Here is a 21353-nt window from a genome sequence, read left to right as displayed (position 1 = left end):
TATATAGCTAAACTCAACAAGGTAAACAACAAGGCGATTCCCATTTACACAGTGGTCAAGAGTGCTGGACCGGAAGTGTCGCACAAAAAACGGAAGCTGGCTGCATTCTGTTTTGCCTCCGTGTTTCCGTGAAAAATAAGGTTGATAGAAGGTAGAATCATGGAATGGAGGGGACAGAGTGGTCTCACATTTAATCTGTCAGGAGTAGTAACAGCACCGAAACTGTGTCTGTATAGACAGACAGTGGTGGATGGGTCCAGTAAACACCAACTTTCACCCGGGAGAGCGGTGTCTCTGTCCTGTGAGATTATAAAGCCAAACCCTGTTCGTTTTTCCTAAATCTTACCACGTGTTTTTGTTGCCTAAATCCAACCACATCTGTCTGTTGTTGAGCAAAAAAAAAACGTAAATTCGCAGTGTTGTACCGATGAGCTTGACACAGTGTCCCAGAACGTCAAAAACCAACGCACCCAGGGTATCTTGCATGGCGAATCTGGACGTAGAAAGTCCATGACCAAACGTCGATATGTGACGAGGTCCAAGTGAGAATGTGTTGGCCAGTCAACATAACCCAAACAGAAATGTTTCCTCCAGAACACATTTCTAAAACCATTCATTAGTACGTGTCATTTTTATGGTGTTGTAGACAAATATCCATGAGCACACTCTCCTGGCAGACGACTTTGTAACACTATAACTCTGCTGCTTATCTCACAATCATCAAGGTGGAGGATGAAATCATTGCCATCTGATATAAAATCCTGTGTCATGGTGTTATAAACAGCTGTGTCGTGTTTTAGCGTCAGATAAGCCTTCAGTCTCAGGGATCTATTACTCAGACTGGCTTTCCTGGATTGTATTTCATGTTCTCACCGGTTCCTGAAACAACAAGCCCCCCGCCCCCAGCACAGCCCCCTCTTTCAAAACACTGCCATTTTCAGTCTCAACACCAAAAAGACAATGATAAATAGACACACTCAGTCTCAGAGAGAGTCAGACGAGTAGAGAATGAGCAAGTCTTGAACCCAATGATTCACCTACTTCAGTCTTCAAAGACAAGCTGCGATAAAGAGAGACAGAGGATGACCACACCTGGGTGTCCGTTTGGTGACTCAGCCTCTTTAGACGGTAAACTGACTCACTGCCAGCTCGACTATCAGTCTCAGCCTGCTGCCTGTGCCAAGACAACACAAACAAACAGACGAGCTCTGTCTACATTCAAATGTATGTGTGAGGAGATTAAACAAACAAGATGTGTTGAACAGCCAGAGCGAATTTGTTTTACATCGGAGGTCAGACGACGAACAGAAGCGCACCAGAATTACAGTGAAAATAATTCAAAGGGGGCAGAAAAGAGCCGCCTTCTTTGTTCTACTTCAATTCTAGTAATCTTGTATGGATAACTTAATGAATTCTTATATTTATTGCTGTATAAATCCCCAAAAGCATATGACTGCAGTAACTATTCCAGCATGAATTAGTAACACAGATTGAATGAATGAATGAATTAATGAATAGCTTTTATTTCGGTTACATACATCTTGAGAAACAAAGATTATTTCACACAAATTTTCTCACAGTCAGGACCGACAAAGGAACAGGCTGCTTCTAATCGATAACAATCTCAGTCTAAAGTTGTTCCCTCATCTTCTGGCCTGATCCAAAACCGTCCTTTTTTCGTGGACTTTAACCCCTTGAATCCTGAGCTAATTGGCTTGATGTCCCTTAAAAACATGGGACGAAGGCAATGAGCAAAGATAGAAGAAATGACCCCAAAAATTAGCAAGAAATTAATAAAAAGAGAAAATTAAAGAGAAAAAATTTTGTTTGTTTTTTAAATTTATTTCGAACATGTAAACCATACAGCACTGAAATCAGACAAAAAAAAAGTGAACAAGAAAATAATATTATTAATAATAGAAAATAATAATAAAAGGAACAAAACAAACAACAAACATTTAAAAAGAAAAGTTACATCCAACATAAGTCAACATGCTCGAAAAGGAGTAGAATGAAGTAAAAACTTTTATAATTCTACCCCCTAATCTGTATTCTTAAATAATGCAATCATATTTTTAATACACAAAGTAAAAAAATAAAATAAATTATCTGTACAAAATAACATAAATTTCACACACTCAAATCCTATATTTATGGAATAGTATATACATATATATATATATATAATGGTATATATTCAAATAATAGTATAGTAATATTATATATATAATATAATTGTGTTATAAATTAGAAGATATAATACAATTACGTATAAATACAATAAAGAAAAGTAAGAAAATATTACATAATATATATTATATAATATAATATTTAAAAAAATAGTTTTAAAAACAAATGACCTGGAAAGGGTGCTTAAAAAATTATAATAATTCTCTAACATAATTTTAAAATGTAATAGAAATTCTAAATAAAGTTTTCCCTTGCTTTATTCCCTAATTAAAAAAAAAAAAAAATCTAGGTGGAGCAAATAAACTGGATGCAGCAGACGCCTCTGTTCTACCGTGAGGTGCAGCATCATGCTCAGTACATAAAGCGACTGAACACTCTCAGGACTTTAACCCATTTAGTCCCATCGATCACAATAGTGACAGCAAAAAAAGTTTCCAGTATTTTGTGGCAGTATGTAACGCAGCCAGACATAATCTTTGGTCGGCCACATGGGCACCTATCAGGGCAGTTTGCTGCGCAGCTGGACGTGGTAAACTTGAAAAGCTGCTGGTAACCATGTAATATAAGGAGCCGGAAAGTGCATGTAGGGTGGGTAGGAGCGGAGATGGATGTCTCCAACGAATCCGCCGAGCCGAGTGTTCACTTCCTAAGATGTTTTTTTTCTTAACCCAATCATGTGCTTTTGGTGATGTCCAAGTATTGGTAGCATGTCTTGGAACATCAACAGCAAAGAATATGAAAGAGTATTCTTGTGGTAATGCTGTGGACTGCCAGTGACAGAGTTTTAAATGTGTTAATAACTGAGCTGGGACATATAGGAATATAGGAATTTTGAAGACTGCATAGAAGATTATGTTACTCAATAAATGTAGATACAACACATTATCCCACCAGTAGCAATTGTGACTGACCATGAAACACACCTTTTCATTTACTTTTCCATGAAAAATTTAAAAAAAATAATGATGTTTTGGAAAGTTTTATGTCTGGGAAAAATGTGGGATTGAACAGTTTAATTTTCCTTACTGTCAGACTTTCCATATTCAGTATTCAGTGAAATACAGAGGACCATCTCTGTGGAGCAACCTACATCCATTACTGCAATCAACATCTACATCATCCTTATATAACAAACATCTGTAAATTACTCTAATTTACAAAGACTTATAACAATTCATTGATCCATTTGTAAAAAAAAAATCAGCTGTAAAATACAAACTTTTTTGTAATTTGTACATCTCTATCAATTTTGTGTCACTGCACAGCCCTGAAACTTTGATTGATTATGAAATCTTTTAAAGTACGACTATCGCTGTTTGAAGCCTGGTGTAAGAGCCACTGTAGCACATATTTATATTTGACAAAGGTTTCTGTGTTGATATGACATATCATGTAGGTTTCTGTATATTTTGAATGATGTATGGTCGTGGACTATGCTGAGGTAATGTTGATGTTTACTGCATTTATGTGTTAGAATGCAGGCACAAGCTATTTATGCTATGTATGGTGCCATAAGACAGTTTAGGTTGCATGACAAGAGATTGTGGACAACATTGTGCATAAAAGACGACGTGAAGTCAGTGTTGATTTAGATCGTAATAAGTCTTTGAGAATGAAAGAAATAGGACATCAAGTCAGTGGCTTGGTTGTTGTTTTTTGTATTCTCAATAAACCTTGTTCAACTTTTTCCCTGCCTCATGTGAGTACTGTGGATCTCCGGAAAAAGAACAAGAACACCAGTCAAAACTGAGACACCTCACAAACTAAGTGGCCTGGGAACTTTGGTATGTTGGATCAGCCATCATACCCCGTATACACGGCGTGATTTTGGGCTGTCCCAGACGAAAGATGACCAACGTGAAAGAAACGTAGCGATATCTTTGGTCGTGGCTCTAAAACAGTGGTCCTACGTCACACAGTGAGAGAGGTTCAAAGATGACCGTTGTCATGGTCTTGCGATCAAAGACAGCCTGGGATACAATTTGGGATGACCATCTCACAGTGTGACTGCTGACAGACAGATAGCAGCTCGCCTTGGAGGCAAAACATGGTTAAAGAAATATGTGGGACTCCAGCAGAGAGGAAAACCTTGTGGAGTTGTGGCAGCAGATGCTTTGGCTGTATGATGTGTCCTCCAGCTCTTACTGTGATCACATTAAGAAGGACGAAACATGGAAGGAAATAGCGGCAGAGTTGCAGCTGCCAGATGAGCAGCCCAGTTTTGACCTCTCCTGCAAAATGTTTTAATTTTTTTAATTCTTTTTTTTTTTTTTTTTTTTTTTTTTTTAGTACACGTGTGTGCAAATTTCTAAACTAAACTAAAACTACATGTGCAAATTGAGGAGATGATGTTGTTGTTTTCCAAATGCTCTGTCTCTCATGTCCATACAGATACAAAGGAACCAAATTTTTTGAAAAATCTCCACCTTAGAAGGTGTTTGAAAACACAAACTTTTTACTTATTCTGTGAAATATCTCATCATCTATTGGTAGCTTTCTGAAGACATCCATGTTTTGTGCCAATTAGCAAATGTTAGCATGCTAACAGGCTAAACTAAGACAGTAAACATGATAAACATCACCTGCTAAACATCATCTTGTTCGCTGGGTGAGATCAGAAATAGTTTGAGAGAAGATGTATAATATTTATCTCTTAAACAATGATCCAGTGTCTCACTCCAGACAGTCCAGAACCAGCAGAACAATGAGGACTCCATTATTGTGTCCAGCCTCTGCTCAGGCCTGCTGGTGTCACATGTATCAGTGCTGCTGGAGTCCAGCAGGGGGCAGCAGAGGCCCTACACACTATTTTACATGTGTGCATCCTATTCATGAGGCTGCTGCCCTGTAATCCAGCTGAAATGAATGGCTGGTCTCATCAGGCTGAGAGGTGAACCTGATTTTACTCTTATTGAAGTTTAGCTGAACCTCATTGTGTTTAAATCAGTGGTAGACAGGATGACACAGGTCAGTGCTCACAGACTGAGCTAACAGACGTCTGCCTGTCTCATTCTGTTGGACAACTTCAATTTGAATTCATGTAACACTCAAATTAACATGTTAAAGTGTCAGTTTGCTGAAAAAGAAGGACAGCAGTTCTATTATGTGAAGTTATGACATTTCTTTGTGATGCTTAGACACCCTAGTAACAGAACACCTTTTCTTGTTTGTTTCTTTTTTGGATGCACTGGTCAATTTTGAGATTTTGGGCTATTTTGCTTCCACAATCTTCAATCATCTTTAAATCTATCGGAAAGAAAATGTCTAAAATACAAATTCAAATGTTAATAATTTTAGTTCAGATTTCTGTTTTGGAAATTTGTGCAAAAAGTTGTTTTTTTTGTTGATATAAAAATGTATGTAATTTTAGAAATGTGTATCTTTAAAGGCCATTTTCTCAAAATGCATTCTCATATTCTGAACCAAAAATCTTAGCTTCAATAGAGCTTATATACACCATATTACCACAATATTATTCCTGTCTATATTCTGAAGGTTTCTTCATATGACATTTTATTACTAAAAACATGGAGATTTTTTTTTTTAATGGCTGTTATTATTTATGGAGTAATAAGAAACAGATATCCAGAATTCCCTCTGTAAAAAAGAAAAAGAAACAATAACTCAGCTCTTTAGATTTTTGTTCTGAAAATGTGCAAATCAGCACATATTCACCTACGATAATGCCTCATGTGCATATTGAAACATAAAACTTTAGAAAACTTTTGATACAAAAAATACTTGACTTACTGTGTATGATAAGAGGGAAGTTTCAACATGTTCTCATCACATGTCATCACATATCGCTGCTTTATCAGTGATTTCTTTCATTACACCCAAGGTATCCTGTAGCATCTGCTGTCGACGTTTCAAGATGCTGCTACCAATGCTGGTACTTCAACTAAAGCACATCGTTTGGTTTAAATAACTAAAGTAACTAAAGTGGTTAGATTTAGAAAAAAACCCATCACGGTTTGGCTTAACATTCATACGGGAAGTGTACTATGCTGGCCTCCTGGGTGAAAGTCCAGGGTTTGTTGGACCCATCCACCACTCCTGCTTGCCCTACAGGGATTTACCAGCTTCTTATATTACGTCGTCAACAGCAGCGTTTCAAACTGACGCCATCCAGCGGCATATCACCGCTGCAACAGGTACCATCTGGCCTCGTTATGAACTGACTCTGCCCATCTGTGTATCATACCGCTGCGAAAGGTGGCCTTTGACATCCATGTCTGACGCCAAAATCACAGGCAAAGCGGCGGTATTCGACAACTTTGGAATGAGAAGAGGCTAAAAGTTTCATGGTATCACCTGAGGTGTCTCCCCTTAAAGACATTAAAAGCTATATTTGCATGTTATTATGTAGCGAATACGCTGAAACTTTATGTTTAAAGCAACAGGTAGCTATAAAACAACTGCTTTTCATGCCACAGTCCCTGCTGGAAAAACAGTGAGGAGTTGCTACGATACACTTATGGGTACAACAGGTCTCTATGAGCCACTCACATTTGGTTCCTCAAAAGCCTTTGGAAATTCATGGCTTGCTAAATCACAATTGGATTTGTTGTTTGTTCGGGTTTGGCAGGTGTCTCGCCCAGGTGACACACCATCCATCATCCCTCCACCTGATCAAAGTTAGCTTATATATTATGTCTCTTCGGAAATGTTGATATGATGTGTATGAAATGTGGTATAAACGTATAAAATACTGAAAACTAAAGATATTCTTTTTGTAATTTAGCTGAAGTGACCCTTAAAAAGTTAGTTATGATCACATCTACCAACAGAGGTTTTGGTTAAAAACTTGACCCCTCAACAGCTGTATGTTCTGCCACAGTGCCTTTGAGCTGCCTCTTTCTGATCAGCAGATTTTAAAACTTTCTTTGCAAAATATACACTTTTTAAAATGTTTTATTCTCTGTGCGACACTGACCAGTGAATTTAGGTCATGTCTATTGTTTCCTCTCTACAAGATTAGGGCTTTGCTGAGTCCAGCTGGGCAATAAAACCACTTTAACATGCAGCTATAAACTCAAGCAGACCTAATTAGAAAGTTGACTCAGATGAGACATGCTGTTACAGTCTCGCCCCATTGGTCCCAGGGGCCTGTCAATCATGGAGCTGACGTAATGCTGTCTGGCTCTGCAGACACACACACACACACACACACACACACACACACACACACACACACACACACACACAACAATAATATTCAACATTTTGAGTCGGCTATTATAGCACTTCTGAGATTATAAACATTTTAAAAGTTATTTTAAAAGTATTGATATCTGGAAACACTGTTGTTAATTTTGTTTTTGACAAAGTTCTTAATGAGTTTTTGACTGCATGTCAGCTGAGCCTGGTGAACTGAGAACAGGGGGCTTGTACTTTGGCAACATAGTTTGAGTAACAATATAATATGCTGTGTTGTCTGAAGTTCTTTCCACCCCTATCCTGACCCTTCATCAGTGACGGACTCAAAATAAGGGTGAATAAATCAACGATTCACCAGTGGAAGGTTTTCACTGGGCTGTAAGGTGCTGGATTTTAAGCACTGAAAGGTAACTTATAGCTTTTGGAAGTTGTCTAGATTAAGTCTGGCCAACTCTCAAACACAGCTGACTCTGAAACAGCTGTACTGTATCACCGACACAAAAATAAAAGTAGCTGTCATATTCACCGTGAGTCAGCTGTCAGTGAAACCCCAGAGAGACGGTATCGCTGTGTTGCTTCTGTTGCTTGAATTCAAGATTTTTTAGCAAACTTCTGTTGTCTGTGCACAGAATTTTCGCTGATGAGGACGATAACATGCGGCTGACAGCTCAAAAAAAAAAAAAAAGCCAGTAGGTGGAGATTTTGCCGTTTCAACAAAACTTTAATGCAATCGTGCATGTTAGAGTCCTTCTCCAGCTGAACCAGTCCATCCCAGACTTCCTGTTGACACATGAATTGGATGAAGACTAGACCTTATGAATGCTACTAGCAAGGGTGTAGATTTCATTTTAATTGTGGGGAGCATACAAGAAATGAAGGGTTTAGGGTTCATGTTCTAAACATGAAATCTACGCCTATGGTTTATAGACCGAATGGATCAAATTCCGATCATGAAAAGAGGCATGTCTGAGGGGTTGTGTTAACCAAACCAATTGTTTTTTGGGGCCAATATGTGCCACGTGGTGATCCCGGAAAACTGCAATACTCAGTGTGGCCACCACACCAAAATCACCTCACAGATTTTGATCGATTGATTGTAACCCCTGTTTCTATCTAGAAATGGTCTTTGCTTTGGTTCAATGGTCTGGAAAAAGCAGAGTTGCAGTAATTTTTTTTATGTCAAAATTGTATTGACATTCCTTAAACATGTTAAAATCTTAACATTACTGTTTATGTTCTTTTAATTCGTGAGCACAACTTCAGTTAAGCCAACTGCAAAAAGAAAATGTTGGCATTGTATATTTCTGCAAAACATGATACATTATATTTGCACATAATTACGTAGTGGTGTGTTAACGTGTAGTTAAGATTAGGCACTAAAAACTATGCTGTAGAACAAATGCTTTTCATGTTACAATCCCTGCTGATAAAAAAACAGTGAGGAGTTGCTACAATACATCTGTGTTCAGTGCCCTAAAAAGCCGCTGGAAAAACAGCGATGGGTTGCCACTTTACTTGCCACCGTCCCTGCTGGAAAAACAGCGACAAGTTGTTTGAAAACACATTTGGAGCCTCCAAAGCCACTGGAAATTCATGGTTTGCTAAATCTTGATTGGATTTGTTGTTTCGTTTGTGTTTGGCAGGCGCCTCGCCTCGGTGACACACCATCCATCATCCCTCCACCTGATCATGTGCTCATATACTACATCACGTTAGCCCCTTTTACACTGCCAGATTTTTGGCGAATGTTGGATCGTTTTGCCGGCAAGCTGCGAGCATTTAGACACACAGAGCCGGATTGGCGAGTTGATCCGAGGTGCCCAATTTTCCGCCTCGTAGGGTAGACATATTGGCAGAACCCTTCTGGTTTAAAAAGGACGAGGCGCCCTTCCGCCACGGGAGGGGCTGTTGATGACTTGTGGGAGGAGCTGTTGATGACGCAGCACATGCGAGCCACTGGCGGTGGACTAACAGGAAACAGCTGATAGCAGAAATGAGCAGCTAGTAGCAAGAGGGAAACGCAAACCTGACAGACACTGTAAAGATGAGCAACTGGGGAGACAAGGAATTGCGCGCCCTCCTTGTTCTCGCAAATGAAGAGGCCATTAACCGTCAGATGACGGGGACGGTGAAGAACGGGCTGACTTATGAGAGAATTACCAAAGGACTAGTCTCGCTCACCAGATCTTTCTCAAGAAAAGAAAGGTCTGGCTGGGCCGACTCTCACTTTAAGATTGGAGGAAAAAAACGCTCCGGCTGCTTGTATTTCTTTCAACCAATCACAATCGTTCTGGGTGGTGCCACAGCAACGGTGCGCTTGCAAAAATATTGCCGGGGGGAAACAGGTTTTGGTGTAACACGCCCACAAAAATATCACCTACAGGACGCGAACCATGGCAGAAAAATGGCTACATCCCCGCAAGATCAAACACCGCAAAAGTTAGTAAAGGACGTGTTGAAAACGGTTGAAAACTGCTACACAACCGGAGGTGGTAGGGCAGGACTTCAGCGGGTGGCTTGTTCCGCCCAATGAGAGGCTGATCTATGCAGCTCAGACTACCGAAGGACTGACCAGCCACAGCTTCCCTCCCACATCACTGTTTACGTCACACGCTGAGCTACACGTTTTGTTACTTGCTCACGCCCCCCATTGCCCCGAAAAAGGCACATTCTGTATGAACAGAAGTAGGCAGGCGGCATTTTGCTGCACTCCCCAATTTTGTTTTTATACTGCCAATGCTGAAAGAAGACTGATTGGGCTTTCCTGCAAATTTGCACAATTCCTGTTTAAGAAGGGCTGTTGATATGACATGTATGAAATGTGTAAATGGTAATGTATCAGTGGTTTGCAGAAATGTACAGTGCCAACATTTTATTCTTGCTACTGGGCTGATTAAATAGGCAGCATTAATTACTCATTTGTGTACATTGTGTTTATGTGTGAACATGTAGGCAAGTTGTCTGTGTGCAAAATTTAGAGCACCAATTAAGTAATTAGAGAGTACAGTTAGTCATTTGTGTACAATTCTTTAATATGTGAGCACAGTCATGTGAGTGCACAATTTATCAGCCTAATTTGAGAAGTAGAAAAAAATAGCCCGTGAGCACGAATGTGTACGGACAATTTGTCAATGTGAAAGCACAATTTAGCAATTCCAGTTTCTTTCCATGACACCTGCTGGGGTCCATGACAGCGTATGTTCATCACTGTTTAGTGATGTCAGTCATAATATGTGCTTTACAGAGAGGTCTGTACAAGGTTGTGTCGGAGTGCAAAGAGCGTAAGGCATATCAAATATTTTTTTTACTTAGGGGAGAAGCATACAAGCATGCCCTCCAAACCTGCTGGGTTGGAAGGCATTTAAAAATTGAGACATTTTTGTTTGATTTTTAATTTTCTGAGAGTCCTTGGCCAAAGATTTGGCCAAAAATGAACTGTTTGCATGAACCAACCAGCATCTTCAACTTTTAGCTTTTATCATTCAACTATCAAAGGGTAAGTTTTAAAAATCTAATCACTAATTTATTGCAAAGGGAGGGTCATGCATTTCCTGCCAGTTACTCACCAAGGCTCAAGGAAAAATATTTGAGGCTTCAACACGTTCTCATCCCAAGTCATAACATATTGCTGCTATGTCAGTGACCTTTAATGTTTACGATTTACGCATTAGGTATCCTTCTGCGCCTGCTGTTGACATTTCAGGACAATGCTACCAATGCAGGGACGTCAACAAAAGCACATGGTTAGGTTTTTAAAAAAACTCATGAGTTCTACATTTGTATGGGAAATGAACACCAGGCTCCTGGGTGAAAGTCCAGGGTTTGTTGGACCCAGAAGGACTGTCCAGCCCCCTATGTGGGTTTGGCTTGATAATCTTATGGGACATGAACATGGCTCTCGCGGGTGAAAGACCGGCTTTGTTCGTCGGTGTCTGACGCCACAAGTCACTGCCTAAGAGCCAGATTTCGGAGTGGCGTATCATACCACTGCGAAAGATGGCGTTTAGCGTCGGGTATCTGATGCCAAAATCACTGACAAAGGGGTGGTTTTCAATGATTTCTGACAGAGAAACAAACAAACAAAGAATAGACACCGCCCAAACACAAGTGGTTGGTTTTAGGAAAAAAGAACAGGGTTTGGCAAAGTCGGTGTTTGTCATTGCCGTTAAATTATAATGGCGTCAGCTGCGTATCATGCCGACGTGAAAGGACAGCTTTGTCCGTCGGTGTCTGACACCCAAGTCACTGCCCAAGTGCCAGATTTCGACGACTTTGGAGTGAGATCAGGTTGAGCTGACGCCACCCAGCAGCATATCACACTGCTGCAAAAGGTGGCTGAGAAGGAGGTGGTTATCAGTCCGTACGTTTATATGCACGCAGTAGTCAAGCTAAGCTCATAGCTAGGCTAACCAGTCAAGTCGGACTTCTCGTCTTGTCTGAGTATACACACAGAAGAGAAAATCGAATTTCTGCCCAAGTATGTCTGACTCCGCCTTGATAGGCGGCACTGTGTCCTTTTTAATATAGTGCGTATTCTTCTTCTTGTTCAGAGACATATTTAAATAAACCAGCGTTTCACATTTTTCTACCATCCATAAACTTCTACTTTAGCCGTTGGAGCATGAATGTAGTTTCCTCATTTATCCAGAAGTGCGTCTTCTGCTTCTTGGTCGCCATGGTGTTTGTTTGTTTGTTTGTTTTCCGGGAGTTACTGCACTGCTGCTACGTCATCTCCTTCTTCTTGAAGGTGAAAGCCCGCAAAAGAAAAAGTGGTGCATGCGCAAAACGCTGAGTCAGTCAGACTATGCGGTTATGTGCAGCAGTAGTTCGATTTTCAGTTGAATTATCTAGGTGTGTTAGTCGAGCTATGGATAGTCCAATTTCAGTCAGACTAAGCTGTTTACATGCATTTAAAAGTCCGGTTTCAGTCGGAGTAAACCAATAATTTTCTCAAGCTGCATGTAAATGAGTGACTTGTGAATTAGAATGGGCTGGGAGCTTCTGGGAGGATAAACAACAAACAAACATACAAGAAGTGATACCACAAATTGACGTTTTTTTCCCCCCAAATGCATGAGGTTGGGTTTCAGAAAAATGAACAGGGTTTGGCAAATTCGGTGTTTGTCAGTGCCATTAAACTATAACGGTGTCAGCGGTGTATCATGGCAACGTGAAAGGACGGCTTTGTTTATCAAGGGCCGGATTTCGACGACTTTGGACTCAGGGGCAGTTTGACGACCTGCTGTCTATCGTCGGGCCGTAAAGCTCTGAGTATCCTGCAGCCACTACCACCATTTTCTCCTCCATTGTTTACCAACTGTAAATGTGTTGTCGTGACCACCACAGAAGGCCCGCCTCTCAAATCATCCGATTAGTCAATGGGAAAAAAAGATGACAAAAAAGGGGCGTTTTGAGTTGAGTTAAAGTTTTTTCCACTCAAGGACTTGAAAAGACTTGAAAAGACTTGAGAAACTCGTCGTGACGCAAAAACCATGAGCAAAAAACAATTACAAAAAAAAGCGCCTCCTGCTGCAGAATCGCTGTCTGTGTGATCAGGGCCAAAGGTGGCGTTTAGCGTCTGGTGTCTGACTAAACAACAAACAAACAAACAAACAGGGAGTCAAACCCCAGCCACCCTCCTCCTGTGACAAGTAGAGAACAGTCCCTTGGTGCATTTCCATGTTCAAGGTCTTGCCTGTTTTACAGACTGCACAAGTCCTCTGGAACAAATGTGTAATTTTGGGGCTAAATAAATAAAACTGACTGGACTTGTCATCGCCTTTGTTTTTCTTTTATCCCTCTGTGTGTGTGGCAGGACTGTGATGTGCCAAAAGAGCAAGTGGGAATTGGAAATGAGAGACAGACACAGACAGACAGTGTCACCGATAGAGAAAGGGGGGAGGAGGAGAGACAGGGAGAGTCACTGAGAAATCCCTGGAGACAGACAGCCACAGAGAGAGCGACGGAGACACAGAGAGACACAGACAGGACCAGACAGACGTCCGTTAGCAGTTTAGTCGCCGGTCACTCGGCTGAGAACACGGAACCGTTCAACACGACCCTCAACGGACATTTAAACTAGTTAGCGCTGAGCTACACGTTCAGCAAAACTACATTTAACGGCGGTACCGACACTTGCACGGTACGCCGAGAGATAAATAAATAGATTTCGGAGGAAGAGGAGGAGAAACCAGAGAGAGGAGGAGGAGAGAACCGAGACAGGAGGAGGACGGACGGACCGGAGGGGAAGGAGAGGAGGCTGGAGAGAAAAGAGAAAAGGGAGGATTTTTTGGGGGGAGTTTGGTGTGTCCTTTTTTCGCTCTCCTCTCCTTCTTCTTCTTTCTCTTCTATCTCAGCCTTTTCCTCCCCTCGTCGTCCTCTCCTGGAGCATTAATGTGTGATTTTAGGAGGCTTTAAATGTTGAACTTGATGGGTGTTTTAAACGCCACCGCCGCCAATGTCTCCTGTACTTGTAACTGCAAGCGCTACACCTCCCTCCAGAGCATGGAAATCAGTGAGTAACTTACATTTTCATGACTTTTCTGTGTCTCTAAATCACTGACTGCTACTTTGGCTGTGTCTGTGCATCGGGACTGTGAAGCTACACACTCCGGATTGTGGATTAATGAGTCAAAGCAGCTAGTTTTTGTGTTACACCTCCTGTAAGTACAAAACAGGGATAAAACTGGCTTCATTTTACAGTTTGTGGAGAGCTAGCAGTCACTGTTTGTTATGTGTGATATTGAGTCGTGTCTCAGTGACATGTATGTCTTTTTACCTCACTAATGTGTTCATGTTGAATCAATCTAATGATAGTTATAACACGTAAGTTGAGTTTCTGATAACGCTTGAACGAAACTGTATGGTAGCCAAAGTTAGCTTAAACCGCTAGCTTAATTAAAAGCCGTTAATGCTCCGTGAACCTTTAACCTGTCTGTGATTGATAACTCTTGATTTTGAACTTGAACCAAAACCGCAAGCTTCACATCTCTTTCCTCAAAGCCGAACTCGATAAAGCTAATGTTTTGTGAGATTTATAGTGTTTTTAGGCTTTTTAAAAGCTGTTTTGTTCGCCGAGGAGGTGAAGTTTGACAGATTGAGTGATTTTTCGGTGGGGTTCCGGAGCCGTTGGCGTGGTGTCTGCCGCTTTTGATCTTAACAGGCTTCATTTGGGGAAAACCTGTCCACTCTGTGGGGTTTTTAGCGGTTAAATATAACCGTAAGTGTGTTTAAACTGCCAGGAAGTTGCCGTTGGGGACACTGAGAGCTGTACATGGCAGGAAAAGGTGGGTTTGTTCGGTGGGAAAAGGGGGGAGCTGGAAGTTTTGTCGCCGCTTCGTCATTCGAGCAAAGCCAGACGTCTGTCTAGCCGTCTGCCCCTGCGTGCGCGCGCGTATGGGGTGCGCGTGCGTGTTCATGTGTGTGGTCGTATCCGGGAAATCCCTGTGTTTATGTGTGTGTGTATGTGTGTGTGTTTATATATGAGTGTGTATCTTTGTGTTGCTGTTTGGTGAAGCAAGGCACTAAAGCCATCCCGGGTTTGGGGTTCTACTCCCAGGCTGTTCATGTATACAGCCGTAATACTGAAAGGTCATTCAGATGAAAGCTCTGTGTGTGTGTGTGTGTGTGTGTGTGTGTCTGTGTGCGTGTGTGTGTGTGTGTCCAGCTGAGGTCACTAGCAGGGCTGACTCAGAGCTGAAAGCAGGCAGGATTCAACTGTTTGGACCAGACGATGCATATTATGTCAGAAAATGGTCGACATAAGTATTTTCCCAGTTTCCCAGTTTGCCCAGTTCGAGGCACTGAGTTCAAATGTGTTGTTTGTCTGACTAGCAGTCCCAAATCCAAAGACACTCAGTTTAGACTCATGTAAGGCAAAGAAAAAAAAGCAAATTTTCACACTGGAGAAGCTCAAAATTGACTCAGAATTAGGATTCTTGCAGATTTTTGACCAAAAAAAAAGTGTTTCAGGTCAAATTTCTAAAGGTAGAAGTATCAGAAAAAAGAGTAGATCTAAACAATTAGTGGATATACAGAAAAAGAATCGGCATGAGCTGTTTCTTTTATTTTAAACAAAAGTGCCAAATCTTCTTAATTTCTAGCATCTCAATTGTGAGCATTTTATTTTGTATTTTATTTTGTCACATGTGATAATGACCGAAAGATACCAGACTAAACTGCAGCTAACAGTTGCTTTCATTACCAATTAAAGTGGCTGATATTTTGGGCAATAAAATGCCAGACAAAAGTGAAAATAACAATTTCTCACAATTTTCTGAAGCCCAACGTAGCATTCTTAAAACGGTTAGCGATATACCAGTTTTGAGGTATACCGTGTTATAATGCATAAAAAAATGCAACTTTATTTTTGTTATTTTCAAAGGGGAAACCTTTTACACATACTTCTATTAGTAATAAAATATCTGTTCAGCCTAATGACAGTATAAATTCTGTTAAAGCGTAAAACCACGATATTTTCTGAGATGATTATCGCACCGTGAAAATCTCATATCTTCTGACTCATCAATTAATCCACTTTCTGCAGCTCTAAACTGAAAATGTTTAGGTTTTAGAGTGTTCCTCAGACAAAACAAGCATTTTATAAACCAATAATAATCAGTTTATCCAGATAATAATAAAGATATTATCAATATAAACTTAAAGCAGGCATTCAGTCTCACAAAATAAGACTACTTTCTTTGAGTTCACTTCACATGACATGATTCAAGACAGGAAACCACGCAGATTTGAACTCAGCGTGGCCACATATCAACCAACCACCGACTTAAAAGGAGTGTTAAAATGACGATGTGACGTGCCGCCGCTTGAAAAACAGTTTGTTACAGACTGTAAAAAGAAGCGTGATTCAGTGACTCCGTGACCTTTCTTTCCCACCTAAGATTTATTTAGAAACTGATTTTCTTGGATGGATGGGGACATATTTTGACAGGCTTATTATGATTTTCCAGTTTTAGATTTGGAAGAAAAGATCGTTGAGAACACAGTGAGTAATGTGCTCCTCTAATCGTGTGTGGGAAGGGTTCACGCCGGTGTCATCCGTCATGTACTCGCCATGCAGCCTACTTGAAATGACATTTGTCCTGTGCAGATGCTTACTGAGTCGGAGTAAGAGATGTAACAGTAACAGCAGTTTTGTAGGAGTATTAGTAGATTAGAAGTGGCAGTGTTACTTTAAACGGATAATGTGGATCTTTTAAAGTCGGGTTGTTTGAGGTACCGACACTGAGGCTAGGTGATGTACTGCTGTGGACGGGGTCAGCAACAAAACACATTTTAGCCACCTATAAAAATCTTAATCAGTTTAAGGTTACAGTAAATTTTGGGTGTTTTCCCTGCTTTGCCTGCTGATGGGGAACTGAAACCTTGCGCTCTTGAGAGCCAGACTCCATTGAGAAAAACACAAATTTAACATTGCTGAACACATGAGCTTCTGGTCTTTTGCTGCAGCTTCTGCCCACAGCAGTACATCGCTTACAATTGCAGTATCACTACTAGTGTTAGTGGAAGTAATAGTAATATATTGCATGACCACAAGTATGTGGATGCCCAAACATTAGACCCAGATGTGATGGTTGAACACCAAAGGCATTAACCTGCCGCTCCAAACAGCCTCCACCCTTCTTGTTTTTGGTTGTAATCAGCTTTGCAGCTCATCATAAAGGGCTCAGTGTGGTTGAATCAGTTTCTTCACACCAGACTGGCAAAACAGCGCATTTATGGAAGGGAAATACATATGGAGGTATTGTCATGTTGAAACAGGAAACTGTTCCTGCCAAGAAAGCTCAAAGCACATTATTGTCTGAAAAATAGTACATCATTAAGATTCGCCATCAGTGGATACGAGGTGGCCAAATGCACATTAAAGTATGTCCACATAAATCTGAGCAGTTAATAGGTTTAGCAATAGTAATAGCAATCAATCAGTGTAATGCAGATGATCGCCCGAACTTGTAGCAGAAAGGCAAAATAAGAATGCAGGCAGACACACACACAATTCCTCTGTCTGAGAGCAGACATGATGTTTAGTCTGGAAGGCAGAGGGAGGGAAACAGATAAACCAAAGGAGGAGAGACAGAGGACTGCAGAGACGGCAGGGAGAGAAGGGAGTGAGAAGAATATGTCAAAACTTTAGAAACAAGGAACAAGGTGGCAGCAGAAGAGAAACCGAAATAATCGGAAAGAGATGGAGAGACATTTTGGTGAAGTGAGAATTGTGTAGGAGTTGATACAAACCTGGTATGGAGGCTGAAGCTAATGATGCACCAGTCTTTATTTACGAAAACAAGGTTATGTTTAAGACGTTTCAGCTGCACTGGACTTTATGCAGTGGAGTGTGACAGGAAAGATGAAAGACACAGTGGAGGAAAGTATAACACAGGATAATCCACGTTATACACTTGAGATGTGGTGATCAAAGGACAATGTCGACATGATAGAAAAAAAACAGGGTTTCCCTGCGACTTTACTTCAGAATATGTTAAAAATAGACCAGTATCAGGGAAAGAAGCTCTCAGCTTATAACAGACATCTGATGTGAGACTGAATGTGAGACCTGATTAACAACAGAACTGAAGACACAAAGCTGTGAACAATGAGAATTACTTATGACAAGCATTTCTAATCTAGGGATCCAAAGAAAAATAGTGATCTACAGCTGCTTTATAGCAAATATGTCACTTAGATAAAACATAACAGCAACTCAGCTACCTGGTTTTTGGAAAAGGATAGTTACATATTTAGTTACAATTTGCAGGAAAGCCCAATCAGTCTTCTTTCAGCATTGGCAGTATAAAAACAAAATCGGGGTAGTGCAGCAAAATGCCGCCTGCCTACTTCTGTTTATACAGAATGTGCCTTTTTCGGGGCAATGGGGGGCGTGAGCAAGTAACAAAACGTGTAGCTCAGCGTGTGACGCAAACAGTGACGTGGGAGGGAAGCCGCGGCTGGTCAGTCCTTCGGTGATTCTCTCATAAGTTGGCTCGTCCTTCACCGTCCCCGTCATCTGACGGTTAATGGCCTCTTCATTTGCGAGGACAAGGAGGGCGCGCAATTCCTTGTCTCCCCAGTTGCTCATCTTTACAGTGTCTGTCAGGTTTGCATTTCCCTCTTGCTACTAGCTGCTTATTTCTGCTATCAGCTGTTTCCTGTTAGTCCACCGCCAGTGGGTCGCATGTGCAGTGTCATCAACAGCCCCTCCCGTGGTGGAAGAGCGCCTCGTTCTTTTTAAACCAAAAAGGTCCCGCCTGTCTGCCCTGTGAGGCATGTCTACCCTACGAGGCAGAAAATTGGGCACCTCGGATCAACTCGGCAATCGGGCTCTGTGTGTCTAAACGCTCGCAGCTTGCCGGCAAAATGGCCCGACATTTCTCGCAAATCTGGCAGTGTAAAAGGGGCTTCTGTTTGTCTGAATGTACCTGTATTCACCCTCTGTCTGAAACGCTCCTTTTAGTGCTTGTCTCTTTAAGCCCAGTTTGCTCTAATTGGTCAGTGTTTCTGGGTCTTGTGCATTGGCCAGCAACCATCTTTTGTTCTGCAAAGTAAAATGACTGTTTTTGTCAATGGAGTCTGGTGGTTTTAAGAAAGCGGCTTCAGTTCCCAGTTGGAAAAAGCTGTCTAGTGCCAGGGTAAAGCGTTAAAAATATTGGAAAACATAGCGTACGCTAAGCCGGATTTGCTTAGCGACATATAATTTTATGTATGTGATGCAGAGGTTTACTCCCCAAAAGTTACTGTACATCACAACTTCACAGAAGTCCTGACAGCAGTTTCTGAATATGGACTGTATTCAATTCTCTGTGGATCGAGCATTTTGATGCTTTCACAGTATTTCTATAGCACCTAAACCTGCTGTATAGTATCAAAGACATGAAATCTGACTTTCTGCAATATGGGACCTTTGATATTATCGTGAAAAGGAAGCTCAATTTAACCTGTCGTCCCATGCACCTGCAACAGCTGGATTTATAAATACTTTGAAGTCTCCTAGTTTAGATAAATGCAGACTTCCCAGACTTGTGAAGGAGCTGCAGAGACCCTGACTCACTTCAAACTACCACTCATCTGTCTCTCATCTGGATCTGTGAAGTTGTAATTGCAGGGTTACATATACCTGTTCCACCCTCCGACATATAAAAGCGCACACACACATTATGCAAAAACACATCTGTTCTGAGCGGCAGACATTGCTAGTCAAAGCACATGACATCAGCATTACTCACAGGCTGGCCATGTGTGTGTGTGTGTGTGTGTGTGTGTGCGGTGAAGTCATCGCTTGTATCAGTTCTTAAGAATCATTTCCTACCAGCAGCTTGGTTTCCCTGTACATTTGTTACTACATGTCTGGCAGTCTTGACACCGACACCTCCACAGTCTGTCTCGATAGCCAACATAAATGTTGTCTGTGTGTGTGTGTGTGTGGGTGTGAGTTCAGCTGGAGGGTAGTGGTATTTATTTTGATTATTGAATTCGAGGAAAGAGTCAGAGTGTTCCTGAAATGAACAGGAGGTGACTGCAGCGTCTGGCACAAGGAAGACATGCTGTGACTGTGCGTCTGCTGTGGTTAGCACACATTCCTGTTAACTGTTTAGTCACAAGTTTGATCCCTAACACACTGAACCCTCTAACTAACACTTCTTGACTTATGGAGGTCTTGTTTTTAGGTTGCTCATCAAATATTGATACCTCAAAATACATATTTTTCCTCTTACCTAAAGTGCTGTGTGTTAATAGAGATTGTTCAGGCGTGAGTTGCCAAATGTTGGAGATATCGGCCGTAGAGATGTCTCCCTTATCTCCAATGTAATGGAACTATGTGGCACTCGGCTGGTGCTCAGGGAAGCGTCTGCTACTGCTAGCCTCACCCGAGCTAGCTAACGTTAAAGCTCAGCCGAGGAGGACTCTATTATTGTTTACATCTCGCAAAAGCCTCTCGTCCATGAGTAGATGCACGCTTCCTTCTGCGCGATGATACAGTTGAAGGGTGTAGTTTGGTAGAAAGAAAATAGTTCCTATGTGAAACTGCTCACAACAACGTCTGCGGATTATCGTGAGTAACTGGGTCATGATTTCTTGGAAGACACGTAAATTTTTTGGGCGCTTTTAGCACCACAGGCCGAGCGCCATCTAGTGCCATTATATTGGAAAGAAGTCAGACATCTCAACGGCCGATATCTCCAACACTCGGCAACTCACACCAGAACAATCTGTACTGATAAATACAGCACTAGAAGTAGGAGAAAAATACATATTTTTGATTTTGGGATGAACTGTCCTTTAAAGTTAAAAGTAAAAGATTTATCTGAGATGTAGTTCTGGGCAGAAACAATTAACACGTAGAAACACCCTGAAAATGAGGATATTAACAAGATATTAAATAGAGTGGTGCAGTCTTTGGCCGAGCACAGACGCCGGCTTGCAGAGAGCGCTCAACAGCCAAGTTTCACTGAGGCCTTTTGGCAGGTGACACAGGGCATTAATGTTAATTAATTACAGCTAGAGAAACACCAGCAAGTCGGAGCCGGCTAAAAATGAGAGGCCTGCTTACCTGAATGTTTTGCACACTGGGAACAAAAGAGAACAAGGATAGACAAAAGATGTGTTTGCCTGTGAGCCTAAGGAACCAAGTGGAAACAACTGTACTGTAGTTTGAGTCGTGGTTTCATTTGGAAGTTTGGTTACTGCGTCCACATCATCCGCTCAAACTTTACATTAATATGTGTACAACAGCAGCAGCAGCAGTCAACAATGTTACTGTATTTTTAGCGTGAACAAAAGTCACTCTCACATCTTTGTGACTGTCATGTGTCATTCTGTCACTGTCATGTGTCACAAACATCACTCTCCACATCCTGTTCAGGCGGCAGCTCCCGTGTGACACAGTGATGATGTTTACTAATCAGTGTAAAAATAAGAACAGTGTTTTTTCTTCATCCAGTTCCACTTTTGACAGCGTAACCGTGGTGCAAAGCTACATCCCGAGGCAA

The 21353-nt window shown here is 41.3% G+C and overlaps 1 protein-coding gene across 1 annotated transcript in view; it reads left to right on the top strand.

The window, feature by feature from the left end:
* Positions 1-13304: 13304 nt before the first annotated feature.
* Positions 13305-21353, top strand: part of pmepa1 (prostate transmembrane protein, androgen induced 1) — a 49618-nt gene continuing 41569 nt past the window's right edge. The window contains exon 1 of the mRNA XM_050039423.1: positions 13305-13864. Coding sequence (XP_049895380.1) covers positions 13768-13864 — 97 coding nt within the window. The 5' untranslated portion in view covers positions 13305-13767. The remainder of the gene's footprint in view (positions 13865-21353) is intronic.

Source organism: Epinephelus moara, chromosome 24, assembly GCF_006386435.1.
Source record: "Epinephelus moara isolate mb chromosome 24, YSFRI_EMoa_1.0, whole genome shotgun sequence".
In the NCBI taxonomy this organism is placed as follows: Eukaryota; Metazoa; Chordata; class Actinopteri; order Perciformes; family Serranidae; genus Epinephelus; species Epinephelus moara.
Note: the sequence above shows the minus strand (reverse complement) of the source record. Positions and strands in the feature narration are given on the sequence as shown.